General features: G+C 44.5%; 1 protein-coding gene across 1 annotated transcript in view; it reads left to right on the plus strand.

Annotated features, from left to right (window-relative positions):
* Positions 1-415: 415 nt before the first annotated feature.
* znf236 (zinc finger protein 236) overlaps positions 416-18467 on the plus strand; it is a gene marked incomplete at both ends in the record, with an annotated part of 60998 nt that continues 42946 nt past the window's right edge. The window contains 13 exons of the mRNA XM_084444627.1: positions 416-467; positions 1417-1550; positions 3224-3388; positions 3680-3858; positions 4295-4425; positions 5146-5318; positions 7325-7447; positions 7639-7812; positions 9086-9245; positions 11232-11504; positions 12922-13125; positions 13567-13699; positions 17960-18220. Coding sequence (XP_084300753.1) covers positions 416-467; positions 1417-1550; positions 3224-3388; positions 3680-3858; positions 4295-4425; positions 5146-5318; positions 7325-7447; positions 7639-7812; positions 9086-9245; positions 11232-11504; positions 12922-13125; positions 13567-13699; positions 17960-18220 — 2162 coding nt within the window. The remainder of the gene's footprint in view (positions 468-1416; positions 1551-3223; positions 3389-3679; positions 3859-4294; positions 4426-5145; positions 5319-7324; positions 7448-7638; positions 7813-9085; positions 9246-11231; positions 11505-12921; positions 13126-13566; positions 13700-17959; positions 18221-18467) is intronic.

Consider the following 18467-nt stretch of genomic DNA (forward strand, 5'->3'; position numbering starts at 1 on the left):
TGCAGTGGTCAGTGGTCCAGATCGGGCTTGAGTAATATGATGTGCTGTTTAAAGGTGGCATCTAGTTGCATTAGGGTCTATAACACTTTAGTCAATTATTGCTGTTTCCACGTGTTGAGAAAAAATGCCAATTAATGTAATTTATGGCAGAGATATTGCAGACACCCTACTATAGGCCTATAATAGGTCTGATGGATGAAACAGATAAATCAATGGGAATTTAGTCACGATACACAAGCTACCCGCTAGATGTCTCCCTTCTCCGTACTAAGGGAGCCTCGCAGGAGAAGCACGACGAGCCGTGTTCATGGGTCCGTGCCGCGGCTCTCTCCCTGTCCGCGGGTGCTGATCATGAAGCAGTAGCCATTTTGAAACACAAATCGTTCACAGTACACCCGCCCTGAAACCTGGAACTATGCCGCGGGGCCGGCCTCGCAAACTGAGGGATAAAACCAACAACGGAACAGGTAATCAGTACCAAAATCGCATCAATAAAAAATGCAGAATTTAGGCTATACGAGGAGGCTCGTGTTTTACCAACAAGCCACTGCGTATGTGATATAAACTGACTTGAATATAGTACATATAGTCCCCGGATATAGTATTGCTGGCGTCCATGGCTTTGTGCTAGAAAGGAGTGATTGAGGCGGAATGATATTAATAACATTCTGGTGGCTCTACTTATTCGGTTTCAGTCTAATTTAACACGCCGAGGGTAGAGCATCTGTCGTTAAGCATGGTCCAAAATCGACAATTAGGGTGTTTAATGGCGTGTTTATGGGTCGTGTTTTTGCTTGATGGCGCAAGCTAAGCTTGCATTGGCTACAGTTAGCTCAGGTAGCTAGCTACCGTCTCTTTGTTAGCTGTTTTAATTTGAATCACTACGTTAGTGCTACCTAACGTTAGCCCGCAATTGGGGCCACTGGTAATCCTACGCCGTCCAAGACCGAATGCTCTGCCAGCCACTATGCTCCTAACTCCAACATATCTTGCATGCTGGCTAACATTGGTGGACTATCGCAGTCATTAAGCAAGCTAACGTTAGCCATGGCGTAGTGTTTGCTTCCCTCTCTTGTCACATGGCTAATGTAAACATTCACGGAACCACACTGACTCGCCCGTGGACGAGTGTCTTTGGGCTGGTCATGATCTCAGGCATTTCCCCACAGTCATCACTAATCACACGTCCCTATGTTCACGGTTTCTTTAGTAAGCGTTATGAGCTACACGATGCATAATGAATGACAGGTTTATAACCTAAGCCTTATTTCGAGTCAAATGTATAGTACGATAGTGAGAAGTGGGTTAGGGTTAGAAGTGGATTAAGGTATGGGCCTGTCACCATTCTATTACCACCCCCTTGACTTCACTGTATCATCGTTGTAGCAGTTTCTTTCTCTCCTGCTCTGTCATCAGATCTATCTGAGTTGAAGTCAGACAGCTCCAGTCATGGAGAGCCCAGGGACATCAGGTGCTCTGTGTGTTCCCAGAGCTTCACCACAGAGACCCAGCTGCTGCGACACCAGAGGGACCACCAGGCCAACGACAAGGTCAGAACCAGCATGGAGACAAAGCCAGGGCCAGAGACAAAAGCTCACTCAGCAGAACATCAAGACCTGCGTCCAACCAGTAGCGGTTCTAGCAAGTTCTACCTGGGGTGGCAAAAGGGTGGCAAGGGTTCCCGCTATCTCCCTATATACACAAATAGGGTGGTAACTGGGGTGGCAAAGCCTTTTTTGTCCCCAGAACCACCACTGCTTCAAACACAGCAGATGTTTAAGTGCATTTGACTGAGGCATAGCTACTGTAGTCCACTTTATTTGATTAAGGCATAGCTACTGTAGCCTAGTTTATGCTAACCAAATCAAATGCGCCCCAAGTTACTATTATAATGAGGTAGAAAAAACACTAAATGAGTGGAAATATCAGCACTCCAAAGAAATATAGACAAGACCTTCGGCTCAGGTTCACTTTTTAAAATGTATTCAGCTTTATCGCGTTTCGGCACCGTGCCTTCATCAGAGCATCATAAAAATAAACATGATGTTACTGGCTCTTTTTGTATATTTCATGAAATCATCCCCACCCGTGTACAACACGTGTATATATATACAAACATCAGCTCAAGCATAGGAATTGTCAGGGAACCATAGATATCCACCTCGATTGTGCAACAAGTAGGTCTAGACCTATTGTAAAATCAGCAGTGTAAGAGTCCCACCCAGTACATAGGAAACCAAAAAACTAAACAAATTAAATAAAACCAAAAGTACACCTAAGCCCAATGGCTATTCCCAGCATAGTGGCACAATACGTAACACTGTTGCCTCACAATAAGAAGGTCCTGGGTTCAATTTCCTACTAAGGATGCTGTTATCACTGGGAGGGGGCAAGTTCTCCCCAGGGTAGTCAGTTACCCAGGTGGGGTATCTCCCGGGCCTTTCTGTGTGGAGGTTGCATGTTCTCCCCGTGTTTACAAGGGTTTCCCCCGTAAGAACCCATACAAAAAAATGTGCTGTAAACTAGACCGAATGTTCCTTGATAACTCCTATAACTCCTATGCTTGAGCCGATGTTTGTATTTATAGATGGTTTCCCTGTTACCCTGTATTCTGAGACAGTGTTACGTAATTATCTCATTGCTATAATATTTGTACAATATTAATAGTGCCGAAATGCATTAGCCTGATGCAGCCAAATACAAAATGTGAACCTAAGCCAAAAGTCTTGCATCTATTTTCTCTGGAGTGCCTCTATTTCCACTCATTTGGTGTGTTTTTCTACAAAGTATGGAATGTAGTTGAGCACCCCCAGCCAATTAGGCAATTAGAGGAAGCCTACCTGCTCTGCATCCCAACGTATTGTTCTAAGGTGCCAGGCTGTGTGTAGACGTTGCTATACAGAGTGTGTATAGCAACTGGCTCTGTTCCCAGCTCTCTCTAAGTCCTGAGAACCCAGGTGTTTCTGGTCCATTGAGATATAAGAGGATCTGAGGTATTGAAGTGCTGAATTAGCAGCTGTGAGGTTGGGGCAGCTCTTTTGTAGTGTGACACCCACACGCACGCACACACACACACACACACACACACACACATACACACATACACATATGTATACCCACGCATACGCATGTACGCACATACTCACACTCTCATTCATTAATTAATTCACGCACACACACACACACACACACACACACACTTTACCCCTTCTCTTTCCTCCAGCCTCATCGGTGTGACCAGTGTCCTCAGACGTTTAACGTGGAGTTCAACCTCACCCTTCACAAGTCCACACACACCACCTCAGACCCCAGCTGCCCTGTGTGCCAGAAGAGGTTCTCCCGCGTGGCCAGCCTCAAATCCCACATCATGCTCCACGAGAAGGAGGAGGTCAGTGTGACAGTCTCAGTGGCTCAGCTCTTCACCCACCCACATAGTTAGATCAAGGCTTAGATCAAATGTAGGCCACTGGTACACAGCAGGGTGTACACAGCACAATGGAGTTCTTATTTCTTGGCTTCCACATTGAGAGCTGTTACTACAGATCGGATATCTGGTCTTTCTATGAGTTCTTCCTGTCACATCACCCTCATCTTGCCTTTTCCCCTTTTCTCTTTCCTCTCCTCCATCCTTCCATCCTCCTCTCCTCCATCCCTCCATCCTCTCTTCCTCGTCCTCCAGAATCTGATCTGTACGGAGTGCGGAGATGAGTTCATCCTGCACAGCCAGCTGTCTCTGCACCTAGATGAGCATCGTAAGGAGCTAGCCGGCATCAAGGTCTACACCTGCAAGACATGCAGCAAGGAGTTCAAGATGGCCGCCCAGCTCAAAGAGCACATGAAGATCCATGTCAAGATGAGGTCATAGGCAACATCCAAACACCGTGTTAATTCATGTATATTAACACACTGACTGAAGACAACATCCAAATAGGGTGTTGGTGAACAATGCGCTGGCTGAAGAAAACAATCTTAAATATACTTATAGTATAGACCGCGGTATACTTGCTGCTTAGCAACGAGTCGTCATGTCAAGTTTTTGCGGCGCGTTAATTTCTGCGTACCTGCACATTCAACCACACCTGATGCTCCAAAGGAACACAGTAGACGTGCGTTAGCCACGCAGGAGACGCGGGGTAGACGCGTACGCATAGTTAAAATCAAGTATATTGTGGCCTTTAGGCCCCATTTTGAACAGTCTAGAAATGGATCCTTCCTTCCTCCTTTCCTTGAGGTAGTCTCTGATCTACTGCATATGTTTGTGTATTGTGTTTTATATGTTTGTTTCTTTGTCCAGGGCGTTCACGTCAAATTCCAGAAACTACAAGAAGAACATAGATCGCAGTGGATTCACCAATCGATGTCAGCACTGTGGGAAGACCTTTAAAAAGCCCAGCCAGCTAGTCCGACACATACGCATCCACACAGGTAAGCAGAGACACACAGGGAGCAGGGACTCTGGGTTTGGGAGTTTAAAAAAAAGATAATATGTTGCTTTTATATGGTGCCTTTCCAGATGCCAGTTCTTATTATATTTTCTAATTTCCTCTCATTTCCACTCAATGAAAGGTACTTTCAGAGTTGGTAATGGCCTAATTGGTTAGTGACCCTTGTCTGGGTGCCGCTGGGTGCTGTTCCAGTGTTGGACAGCAGGGGTAGCTGCTGACTGGGATCCTTCATTCACACAGGGTTTCTAGTTTCTCAGTCACAACAGACCTTGACTGAATGTAGGGAGATGCAGTACGAGAGTGCATGCACATCCACTTAATTCCAACAGGTGCAGGAAAGAAAGATGATTATATAGATAAAGAGACTATTCGCACAGTGATTTATTAGCTAGTACAACGTTTCGACCTACAAGGTCTTCGTCAGGTGCCTTGTTATATGTTGTAATAGCTGATAAATCACTGTGGGAACATAGAAAACAGTGTTATATTCTCCTTTTCTTCCGAATGGACACAGGATGGAATATGCCAAGGAAAAAAAACAGAGCTTCAACAACAGGATAAAAATGGATTCATAGATTATTAAGAATAATTGATTCTACAGACACTTGGTATTGAAATCATTTTTAGTTGTCTCTTCTATCCTATTTCTGCCCCCCCCCCCTTCTCGCTCTCTCTCTGCCCCCCCCTCCTCTCCATGCAGGTGAGAGACCCTACAAGTGCTCCCACTGTGGGAAGGCGTTTAATCAGAAGGTGGTTCTGCAGACTCACATGGTCCGCCACACAGGGGAGAAGCCCCACCTCTGCATGTTCTGCCCTGCCTCCTTCTCACAGAAGGGAAACCTACACTCCCATGTACAGCGGGTCCACTCTGAGGTACACACACACACACACACACACACACACACACACACACACACACACACCCTTGCCACCCCCTAGAATTGCCACTGAGAAAGACAGAGAGAAGCATCAACCTAGCCACTAACGGACCCGGAAGCAGTGCTGGCTCCTGGTGACTGGCTGTGGTTTCATGGAGAGAGTGGGCCAGTTTTAGGGAGCACTTACAGCATGTATGAGAGAGATAAACACCACTAGACAGCCACAGTAATGCTGTGTTCTTCTGTGATGCTGCTCCACATTGTAGCACTCAGGAAAAACACCCTGTCTGACCCACAAACAGAGCTCAGCATTCAGTCCAAAAAGCCTTTTCTTACTGTGGTCTAAATGTATCCTTCCCACCTGCTGTTTTTTTAGGGCCCTATTAAATCCATGTTGTTTTCCCCCAGATTCTCATGTTTTCCATTTTCTCCGTTTTATTTTTTCACAATTCAGATTTTTACATCTTTACCAAATGTTTTTATCAAGCAAAGTTTAAAAAATCACTTCACTGCTCCCCCTCGGCATAATAATAATAATAATAATACATACATAAACAATAGTAATACAGCTACCGGGTGGACACGCATTTATATATAAAAAAAACAAACAGCTAAAAACAACAACAACGCTATCCAAGGAGTTCACAGAAACCAGCGGCCATGACAAAACAGAGGGATATTGTGTAGACAAGCTGTATTTTAGAGCTTGCACTGTTGTCTCCTTGTCTGAAGTGAGTAATGAGCTTTAGGGTGCTGGAGACGAGAGCTGTATTCCAAGCGCGTTTTAGCGCTATAGCACCATGAGCTCTAGGCTTTTTTTGCAGTTGAAAAAAGTTGAACTTTTTGGGCTAGAGCCCAGGCTGTAAAAGGCTTTTCTGACTGTTCTGACGACGTCAGCGGCCATTTTTTTGCAAAACTGCAGAGACAGCAAACATTAGCACGAGCTAGCTATCTTAACTTGGCTAGTTAATCTGCAGGAACCTAGCCAGTGTGTGCTCTGAGTAGCTGTAAACTTGGCGCTGTTCAGCTACATACAGCTGGTGGACACATGTCATAATATTATTCGCAACATTGAAATGGATGTATTATTTACAATGTGGAAATGATGGATGGACGGATGGAGATGGATGGAAGAAAGAAAGAAAGACTTTAATAATCCCTAGGGGGGATTTGTGAATAGGGCCCTATGTTTGGTAGCAGGGGTGGTTTGGCCTGTGTGATGATGGCCTGTCCTGGCTGTAACGTCCCTAGTCATTGTCCAGCAGAGTGTGTTTATGTGTCCTCCTCAGCAGCCAGGCCTTGGTACACCTCATCCATATCACCACTTAAATGAGTGTTTTCACAAATCAGGGATTTTACATGACAGCACTCGGGTTGAACCAGCAAGCAGTGGCTGTAATTAGCACAGGGGAGCTTCGCTGCTGAGCTGTCCGCGTGAGCGCCTGTGTCTGCCGGGTCCGTTAGTATCCGCTGGGCGCCGTCGCCTATCGCATCTCGCATCTCGCTAATGACCATATTAATGAACAGTCCCGTCAGCTCTCGCAGAGTGACCAATCCAGTCAGCCTGCCTGTGAGCTCCCCCTACGGCCAATCATATGGTGTCTGTCCTTCTTAATAGAGCCTGTCATATTAGAGCGCTTTGGAGGGAGCAGCAGATGGAGAGGGTTTTGGCCGGCGTGTTTTGCCAGCGTCGGCGTTAAGTGGGCCTGATGCGGGGAGCTGATTGATTCAGTTCAAGGACATTAGAGAAAAGCTGGAGCTCAACTGGCCTCATGAGTACATTGTGTTCAGATGTGATGTGGAATATATTTCACAAACAGATGCACACAGCAGGGGTGGTTAGTTTAATATTAACAGCATAACAAACTGTGTATTGATGTGAATGTAGGGAGAGGGAAAGGGTCTCTTGGTTATTTTGTATGATAATGTATGACTTTTAAGACTTAAGTTGTTATTCATTACTGGTTTTCTTCCTCCGTGTGTGCGTGTGTTCAGGCCAAGGGTCCCGGGGTCCCCCTGTTCCCCTGCATGGACTGTAGCTGTGTGTTTAAGAAGCTGGGCAGTCTTAACGCCCACATCAGTAAGATGCACATCTCCATCATAGACGAGCCCTCCATCACACAGGTGAGCACGCCCCGCCCGCGTTGCACCTCTGATACATTTTTAAATGCAACAACGGCTCCCTAATCGCATCTGATTGACTTGGCCTCTAATACCTTTTTCCTCTCTCCTACTATTTTTGGTCCACTCTTTCATCTTTTCACTTCTATCCTGTCCTCTCTTCTGCCCTCTCATCCCTTCTTCTGCCCCGGTAGGAGGTGGAGGAGGCTGGTGGTGGTGGAGCAGGGGAGGAGGGCAGTGAGGTGGTCACAGATGTGATCCAGCAGCTTCTAGAACTCTCTGAGCAAGTCACCGCGGAGGGCACCCAATCACAGCCCCCGGAGCAAGCCATTGCCATGGAGACCGCAATCAACCAGGACATCCTGCAGGTGAATGTAGCCATACAATAAACACACACACACACACTAACAAATGTGCCACTTTTACTCCCTGGAGTAAGGGACCTAGCCTGGTATGACCATCCTAATGTAGCGAGCTCACTGCTTCGCTCCGCAATATCGGTGTGGCCTTCGCCCCATAGAGAGCGATTACGTGGGCGGGGGTACTTGCCTTGACAGACAAACACCTTCAGCCAATCAGCGTTCAGCAAACTTTTGCCAAATCCAGTCAAAAGAACGGCAAAAACGTATTTTCCACCGAGAAACTCCGCTAGTGCATACTCTTGTTCTTGTTTAAGTGTTGTGATTAAGTCTATTTCTGCAACAACTGCACTTAAAGCTGCGTTTATTCTTCTCACGTTAACGTTACCACTCGTTGCTTCGGGAGCCGCCATGTTTGTTTAGCGAGCGGCAGGGACACGAACCAATCAGGGGCTGCTTTCCACTGTGGGGCGGGACAGCAGTTAAAACGCAGTCCCTGATTGGCCTGGTATGGTCTGGATTTTGGCATAATCGCTCTGGAGGAGGTGAAGGCCAGACCGTTCTGCGTTAGTGAAACAGAATGTGAGCTCGCGAGAACAAGATGGTTGTATCAGGCTATAAGGGACCATGAATGTGGACATTTTATTTACATTGGTTAATTGTGGCCCCAAGGTGTGTACTGTATACTGTTATTCGTAAATGTACTGTATACATCAGTTCTGCATGGTGCTATTAGTTGACAGCTGAGAAAATAAACGTAAAAATAAACTTTGAAAAGTTTTCTCCACTCACAGAGCACGCACGGCTTTGGTCTGTGAATGGCTCATTTAGAGACAGAGACAGAGAGAGAGGCCATTGTAGATTGCTACTGCCTCAGATGTGAATGGAGAGACGTTCCTTTATTCCCACACACACAGTGAACCAGGGTTTGGCTGACATCTTTCATCTCTATCATGTATTCATCTCTTAATGAGTTCCCCGTCCCTATTTTACCCTTTTTTCTTTCGACCTTGCTAGAACACTTTGTATCTCACATCTAAATGAATCTCATGAACTCAGACTAGTAGTCTATTACACTCTCTGTTCAGTTCAAAGGTATATTTTAAGGTTTTATCTCTGACGAAATACAACTGACTTTCAACAAAAGCTCAACTAACTATCCTCTAACCTCTATTGGGTTTTGTTGCCTAACTACCATACGTGATGTACGTGTTGTGTCCGCAGCAGCACAGTCTAACATACACACGTTTCACATACGTGTGCTGTGTGTGTGTGTCCACAGCAAGCCCTGGAGAACAGCGGTCTGAGTGTGGTCCAGTCCCAGACCAACGGGGTGTCCGGCAGGCAGAGCCAGGTCCCAGACTCTAAGAAGCTCTCAGGCCAAGAGAAACCTGCCAGGAAGGAGAAGAGGAGCATCTTCAAGAAGCCTGTCCAGATGCCAGGTGAGGACACAGCTGCTGTGACCAAGGCTCCGAACTGGTTCAAGGAACGGAAACGAAAACAAAAAACGAACGGTATTTTACGAGGAACAGAAACAGGAATGAAAACAAAATGGTCTTTAATTGTTCAAGAACAGAAACGTTAATTTTAAATCTTTTAAACCGGTTAATAACCGTTATTTTTTCGTTCTTTGTAGTAGGCCTATATAACTTAAAAATCATTTTAAAAAAGAAGAAAAAAAAAGAAAAGCTGAGCCTTTTCCCGGTTGTATTGTTCCCCCGCGGAATACCGCTACCCGATTGGTTCGTGGAGCGCACATACTGTAGCCGTGCCCTGACACAGAGCCGAAGGCTCTGCTATAACTGTGGGCTCTGCCCTGACTGACAGTAAGTTTCTAATGGCTCTCGGAGAATGGCTTTGCCCTCGTGGGCCATGGCTAGCCTGGCTCGGCTCGCAACAAGTGCGGAACGGTGAACGGAACGTTATTTTTTGTTCTTAACCGGTTCAGGAACGCTATGTTGGTGGCGGAACACAAGAACGGAAACATTAAATATGCTGGTTCTGCTCGGAGCGAACCGATTGAAAAATAATGTTTTTAAGCTGGCTGTGACAGACCATCCCTCAATGTTCAGGATTAACAGATGAGCTAATTAATTTGTATCCAAAAAAGAGCAATTCAATTCTCTAAACAGTCAACCACAACAAGTTACCCCCACATATACCACCGTTTCTCTCTGGAAAGTTAGGGGTAGGATCAGTACAGACTGCCTAAGCGGAAGCAGGAAGAGAAAAACCCCATGGGGCAAAAAATATGAACGGTAGTCTATATCGAGAGATAAATAATTTCTTGATCCCGTTTGAATTGTGCCATGACCATAAACCTACTGTATGATGTTTGTCAATTTATCTAGCTGACATTACACTGGTTTAGCACTCACCAAAACCTTGTAAAGCCGATCACGCGTGTCAGCTCTCACAGAACTGACTAACTCTTCTTACGCATAGCTGCAACTCTCAACATGGCCAGACTAATAGTGATTTTAACCACTTTTAATAATTGTAAACTTTTTCTGGAATAACTGAGTTGTACAACAACATGCGACTTTCCTTGGACAGCGCTTTCTGCTTCCGCTTAGGCACTCCATATGTACACCCCCCCCCCCCTCTTTTCTTTCTGCAAAGTGCATTGTGTTACCTTTGTGTATGAAATGTGCTATATAAATAAAGTTTGATTAGATTCGATCACGTCCTGAACTGCTGAAAGGAACACAATACGAGTTCCCTCAGTCAGCTGGTCCTGAGGCTCCTCAGGTCGCTCAGGACATCACCGTCAGTCTGGCCTTACTCAGGGTAGCTGCGGGTCCTTAAAAAGTCTTAAAAGTATTACATTAGTTAGTGTAAATTAAAGGCCTTAATAGGTCTTATTGTTTTGAATTCATTACTCAAAGGTCATAAAAACACCCAGCAGAGGACTATTTCTTATTAGGCTCCTTAAAAACCTTTTCAATGTAGCAACCGGTCAGTGGGAGTGTTGGGGACTGTGCAAAATGATTGATTTCACTATTTAGCTTAAAAATCGATCAAAAATAAATTGGGTCGTAAATTGCACTCCAAGTGGCATTAAAAAGGCCCTAAAATGAAAAAATACATTAGGAAGGAAATTACAAAAACACAAAGTAAACTATTTGGATCAGACTTAGTGAGCACAGCTGGCCATAGAGACAGGTCCTCACAGGCAGCCCTGGATACCCAGGGACGACAGGCTGTGCTCACTCTGCTGACAGGGAGAGGTGGAGACAGAGCTTTATTTTATTTTACATTTCCCCATTTTCTCCATCCATGATGAATGTCGTCAGCGTGAACAGTGACATTAGGGTACCAATACTTAGGAGACATCTCTCTCTTTCTTTCTCCCCCCCCCCCCTCTCTCTCTCTTTCTCCATCCCTGCATTCCCTCGGCATCTAACCTACGCCAACCTTCCCCTCAGGCTCCATCCGTGAGGTGAATGGTGTCCGCTGGCACGGCTGCCCCTACTGCTCCAAGGAGTTCAAGAAGCCCAGCGACCTAGTACGCCACATCCGCATCCACACCCACGAGAAGCCCTTCAAGTGTAAGCAGTGTTTCAGGGCCTTCGCCGTGAAGAGCACCCTGACGGCCCACATGAAGACACACACCGGCATCAAGGCCTTTGAGTGCCAGTGCTGCCTGAAGTGCTTCTCCACTTCTGGGAGCATGAAGGTTCACATGAGGCTCCATACAGGTGAGACCGCTCACTTCTGCCGGGGAGACCACTCAGTTATTCTACGGGTGAGATCACTCTTCAACTGTCTGGCTCAGTTCAGTTTGACTGTTGAACGTTGTTAAGCTTAACTCTTTTATTTCTGTAATTAGGCTCAATGCAGTGTATGTGTCATATCTCTAGATCCCTTGCTATCGTCTGGTGAAGAGAACAGCAGGATGCAGCATCAGTCAGCTATGTGGGAGTTCTCTGGTTCTCTTAGCATTTAGACTCCACACCGCAGTAAGCAAACCCCACGTGTGTAGGATTAATGTTGTAGATTAGTCAGACTAAAGGTCAATAAGAGTTCCTTGCAACAGAGACTGCGTTGCAGAATGCCATTACAGGAAACCAAGCGCTGATTAGCATAATTACGCTAGACAAGGTTAATGAATTAATCGACACAGGTGGGTAGGATGTGTATCTAATGTAATTGTATTCATCCTGGCCCTGATGAAGATGTAGTTAGACCCAACGCCAGCTCTTAAAACACATCTGCTATTTGAGGATCATGTTGGGTGTTAATGGCTGTCTAAAGTGCTGACCTTAACATGTCTGCCTGTGTGCATCGGGTGGGGGTGTTAGTGTTGATTGATGTGGAACTGCTTCTCATGTTCATCACATATTTCTGTATGGATGCATCATGGTTCAACCTTTGGTATTTTTATTGAAACACTTGTTGAGGTGTGTGTGTGTGCCCGCGCACGCTCGTTCGTGCTCGTTCGTGCACGCTCGTTCGTGCTCGTTCGTGCTCGTTCGTTTGTGCCCGTGTGTGTGTGTATGCACACACTAGTTTGTGGTGGGGGTGTCTCCGTTCAAGATCCCTAGAGACAGTACTCAAATGGCAAAATATTCATTACCTTTTTGTTTACCCTATAAAGTGTTATTATTGTGAACGCAGTATAGGTCACTGAATATTCAGCTTCTTACAGTATGTTAAATAGATGTAATAGTCAATATAATGGCATCTGTTCAGTGTTTTCCCCAGCTGTCCTTAGAGAATAATCCCATGAATCATATATTTTTAACTATTCAGAAAAAACTTTTTTCAATGAAATACCAATGTTTTAGGCTTACACATAGTGATACGCATGGATCCTGGTCTTCATGTCAATATTTTGTTGCAAAAGTGATTGTGGTCTTTTATTAGGGAATCTGGCTCATTTCTGCTCCTAGTGGTTCATGATGTAGTTAAGCACCCTTTTCCCACGGTGCGATTTATGTATTTTTTATTTTACTTGAAGGGGTTGAGCAAAAGCTGGGGTAGATAGTTGGCCATCAATTCCAAACAGTTTTATACCTTTTCCTGTTTTTTTTCCTACATCCATTCATACATTCCTACCTGATTTTCCACTTCATGGATTTTGTGCCAAATGATTTCTTGTTCTGCTCTGGGCAGGCGTGCGTCCGTTCCCGTGCCCCCACTGTGACAAGATCTTCCGTACGTCAGGCCACAGGAAGACGCACATTGCCTCGCACTTCAAGATTCTGCAGCAGAGGAAAGGAAAGTTCATTCGCAAGACGCATAAGACCAAGGTGTCCAAGAGCAGCCTGCCTCTGCCTGATATCCACCTGCAAGAACCCATACTCATCACTGACCTTGGTGAGGGCATACACATTCACCTAACCACACTGCAGCCACGCAGTAGCCCAGTCGGGCAGCCGGAAACCCTGGTGCTCATGCATAATTCAGTGGGTAGAGAATAATAATGTTAATAACTTTATTTGAATAGCACCTTTTATCCATGAAATGCAGTTCAAAGTGTTTGTAGTACTTACGCCACTGTGGTTAGGGGTTCAAATCCCACAGGGGCTGCCCATACTGATGTATGCACTCACTGGCTGACAGTCATTTTTAAATGTCATACTTTATGTGTATTATCCTCCTCCCTCTCCTCCTCCTCCTCCTTCCTCTTTCCTCTCTCCTCCTCTTTCCTTCTCCTTCTCCTCCACCTCTTCCACCCTCTCCTCCTCTTCCCCCCCCCCCCTTAATCCTCCTCCTCCCTTTCATCCTCTTTCTCCTCTTTCTCCTCCTCCTCCGCAGGTCTGATCCAGTCTCAGAACCCTCGTCTGTCTCTGCAGCAGTATCTGGACATGGTGGATAACGACCGGCCTTATAAGTGCGTCTACTGCAGCAAGGCCTACAAGAAGTCCAGCCACCTAAAACAACACGTCAGGTAAACAAGCTCCAAAAAATTACATTCTTCCCTTTTTGTGACACCATTGTTTTGAACACACAAGTTTCATTTGTGTCTGAGTTGAGAAGTGAATCATCATCATAATTATCATGTATGATATGCATGCCTCTAGGCAGTGCCTGACTTGGCCTGAAATAGGTGCCGGTATGCATGTGTGGTACAGTTTATATTTACATGCTGGAGGAGCTCCACAACACCTTTGAGCTGATTCTACCATTGGCTCGGCTGGGGCAGTACTGTACAGTAGGTAGCCCAGTGGTTAGAGCCGAACCAGTGAGTGAAGGTTGCTGGTTCGAGACCGGGCCAGGCCACTTCACAATCATTGCCTACTGTTGTGCCCTTGAGCAAGTTACTTAAACCCAACACTAGCCTAAAACATTGTAAGCATTTCTTTGGATAAAAGCATATTGTGATCAAATTGTAAGTTGGTGCAGCAGCCTTTGAGGTGCCAGTGCGTCTGTGAGCTCCTGCCCAAGTGAAGCACTGCCTCAAGGAAATTAATAATTATGAACACAATAATTACTAATTATGTATCTGAGTTGAAGCATTACAGTATAAAGAAAAAAAGTGGTGGACTTAGAACAATGCCTTGCAGTATGCCCAGTTGAACTGATACAGTCTGACAGGCCATATGTCTGTCCTGTAAAACCTCCTGATCATGTCTCAGTGGGGTGTGTGGTGGAGGTTATGGCCTCCGCTTGGCGACAGCTGTTTTTGCAAAAAATATTATATTATCTTTCTATAAATGTAAAACAAAATAATATCTGACTCATGACAAACAAATCAGATAAACACTGACTGTATTAGGGAAACAAATACATTTTCTTACATTCGCCTGGAACATGTGGTATTACATATATATTATATGCTACATATAAATTATATTGCACTATGAAGAGCAAATTATTGATCAATTAATTATGTTAACAATGTTAACAATACTATGGCATCCTTTCATTTGATCTTATGATCTACAGTTCTCAAATCTATGCATTGTAACTCAGGTAAATATCAAGTAAGATAAAATCATTGCTTTATAACTTTTATTTGAAAACAAAACAACAGTTTTTAACAGTGCAGTTAAATAGCATATACTTCTATAAAAAAAAGTACATATTCAGTAGACGAAAGTAAGTCAAGTCCACTGAACAGGTGTGTATCCACTATTGACATAATCAACACGGGATATGTTTGGACTTGATAGACGTATATTAATACACTATACACAGATGGCATAACTGTACTCTTTTGACATAGTCAAGTAATATGGACATAACATGCATATTGTGTATCAATACACTATGTACAGATGGCATATATACTACTTTGAGGATTGTTGTTTGAATCAAAACCCTTATTAATACATAAAATAAGAGGACATGCTTCTTTGTTGTGCGATTTTCCACTTGAACAGACGCTATCAGACTCATACAGAAAGCTAAAATGAAGCACTGTGTAGTGGGTATTGAGAAACTACCTGCAACAGACACAGTTGCCTCTTCAATTTTATGGGCCATCTCAAACGTTAGCTGCAAGCTCTTCAGGTGGAAGTGCTCCTCATCTGTGTACACAAAAACACTCCTTTGGGGCAAGCAGGTAACCTTCAAGTGGTAGAGGTGGGTAAGGCAGTACAAGATGGTGGACTTTTTTGTGTATTGATACGACAGGAGGCTTCCCCTTTGCACCATCCCAAAAACTGATTCCACCAAAGGCATCTTATCTGTGATGCCCATGGTACTCACCAGTTTAGCCAGTGGGTCGAAGTGATGGTACTTGTTTTTTGTATGTGTCCACTGTAGGATTAATAATACATCACTAATATAATGCTCAATAATCAGTAATGTGTAAACACATTTCTGGCAACGACGGGACTCGATCCGGGAACCTTGGATTCAACTTTACTCTGACAGGTAGGGCAATAGCCTCTCCTAACCAGTGCTCCATACTGGGTCCTTGCGCCCTACGGAGGCCTGTGAGCCTGAGCACCCTTTCTAGTTTGTGTGTGGTTTCATTGGGTCTTTATAGGCCCTTTAACATGTTGCTGAGAAAGAAGCCCACATGGAGGAGCTGAGGTGTTGAGCTTGGTATTCAGCTTTTGTCTATTTCTTTGATAAGAAAATGGAAGATGATATATGGTAGGAATGAGTAATGGCACAGCCTCTCATACGTCTTGACCTTTGCATTTTCACCTGTTTCCCTTGCACTCACATTTCTCTTAATTTTATTAGAGAATGGCGACATTACAACTTGACCCATTTGATAAAGGTCACCATCCCGGTAGTGGAGAGGAGATACAGATAAACAATTTAATCTTAATCATGTTGTCACAGCCCCTCCTCTCCTGTCCTCTATTCCTTTCTCTTCATATTCCTCTGGGAGTTCAGTTACAGGGAGTTTATGATTCTAAGCAAACCTACATTTCCTCTGAGCACCACTGCTTCCTGTTGTAAAGATATCTTGCAAACCAACCGGCCGAGCATATATCTATAGAATACGACATAGAAACAACGTTGATGGCCGTATTTGCTAATATAGGTAATGTAGAGGCATCAGTATTAAATTGAGACGGTTTTATAACTCCAATCCTTGTACCGGTAGTTGCTTTATGAACAGGGCCAGTATTCAAAAACATTTGTGTCTCTCCTAATTTTTGTACTCCTAAATTTTTAGGGTAAGAGTATTTCGCTAAAGGTTTAGAGCTAAAATCAGCTCCTAAGTATTGGGTAAGTTAGGGGCCGTCAAGAGGACTTCTAAATTGCTAAAACCTAGTCACAAGTGATCTGAACATGCTTGCTCCCGGTAACATTTTAGGGACAATTGAATGATACAGAGTTTTTTTTTTATTTTATTTTTTAAGATACAACATAGCCTTAATCATAAGGGAATTAGGATCATACTAACAAACATACCAACAAACAAATAGATACAAATAGGTTCTAACAACGCTATTGGCCACAGGGAAAATGACGATACGTAGCGCAGACCAGCTCCTATTCTTAGCTTAAGAGTCCTTTGAATTCCTTGGTAAAAGTTGGTCTTAGCAGCTTTGTGAATAGGTTTTAAGAGGGAACTCTTTAGGGCTGTACCCGATGCTGAATTTTGTGAGTCGAATCCGATTTACCTGTTCAAACCAGAAATTTGAATATATGTCCCCCCCCCTTCACCCCATATGTCTAGGCTGATGGGAGACCACGGGAGTCTGGACAGCTGTCAAACTTTAAACTCAAACTCGCAGGCAGCACAATAATAGACACCTGTTTTTCTTGCTAAACATAATTTTTGTTCAATCATTGACCATATACTTCAAGATGCCCCCACATTTTTATGCAGTGTTTCCCTTAGCTTACATAAGGGTTGAGCGATTTGACGATAGTCTTCTCAACTGAGCATTTCAAAGCATGCGTGAATAGGCTCATGCGTTGGGCAGCAGTCAACAAGGAAATGTTTTAGCTGTCACTGAAGCATTTTCACGGGTGTTAGAGCTCAATCTGTGTATTTTTTCCCCCCTATGGATATCTTAGTTAATTCTAGAAGATTGATCTAGGAAAAGCAGTTTTATGTTGTGACATATTAGGAAATGCATGTGATTGCTGGCGCATAGTAGACAAGGCTAGACGCATAGCGGAGGGGAGAGGGGCTCCCTGCCTTCTTCCCTCCGCTATATCAGTCTTAAGTCAATTTTTCTGCACAACAAATATCTACAGTAATAGCCAAGGTCTAAAACGAATGATTGGCATGTGCTATATAAATCACAAGGCAGGTGAGTCATCTTAGCCCACCAGCGCATCTTGACAGTGGGCCCAAAAAAAGAAACGACTGCTTGACTTCAAGAATCTCAATCGACTGAAGTGTCTTGGACTCAAGATTCGACTCGTCAACTTTCAGGGGGCATCCCTAGAACTCTTAGCTGGGAACTTAAAGTGCAATTTAGGAGTACTCCTAGTGGTAAGATTAAATGTTTTGTGAACATCGGCCCCGGCATACAGCATGGGCGATGCATAATCCAGTATTTATAGTATACAGGATAATATGTATTGTGTGTGTCTACTATATTGGTTTCCTACTAAACTGTTTCCCCAGCCTCTTAGAAACAGTGTTTGTTTACCTCTGTGCTAGATAAGCCACAGAGTCTGCTACTCTTAATGGTCTCATTAGTTGTGCAGGGTTGATGGATGTGTTTTTAGATGTCCAATCATGTTGGCTGATAAATTGTTTTGTTTTGTTTTTTTGTGCTATCAGATCTCACACAGGCGAGAGACCCTACAAGTGCCTGCAGTGCAGTAAGGGCTTTGCATCCTCTGGGGTTCTGAAAGCTCATATCCGGACCCACTCGGGCCTCAAGGCCTACAAATGTCTGATGTGTGACACAACCTTCACCACTAGCGGCAGCCTGCGGCGTCACATGACCACGCACAGCGACCTCCGCCCCTACATGTGCCCCTACTGCCAGAAGACCTTCAAATCCTCGCCTAATTGCCGCAAGCACATGAAGACTCACAGGTACTGATGACCTCTGATATGGAAGCAGTAGGCACTTAGGATGTCATTGATGTTACTACTCTACGGCTGGGCTGGGACCGTTCAGAGATCAGAGATGGGACCGATCAGGTCCAGTATGGTTCACAGATCGGGTATTGATCTGACGTCGCCGATCCATGGCATGTACTGATCCAGATGAAGTGAAAGGGCTCCGGTATTCATTCATTCAATCATAGGTTACAATTCACGTTTCCCTCAGTCCAGCATC

This window comes from Borostomias antarcticus (assembly GCF_949987555.1).
Source record: "Borostomias antarcticus genome assembly, chromosome: 10".
NCBI lineage: Eukaryota > Metazoa > Chordata > Actinopteri > Stomiiformes > Stomiidae > Borostomias > Borostomias antarcticus.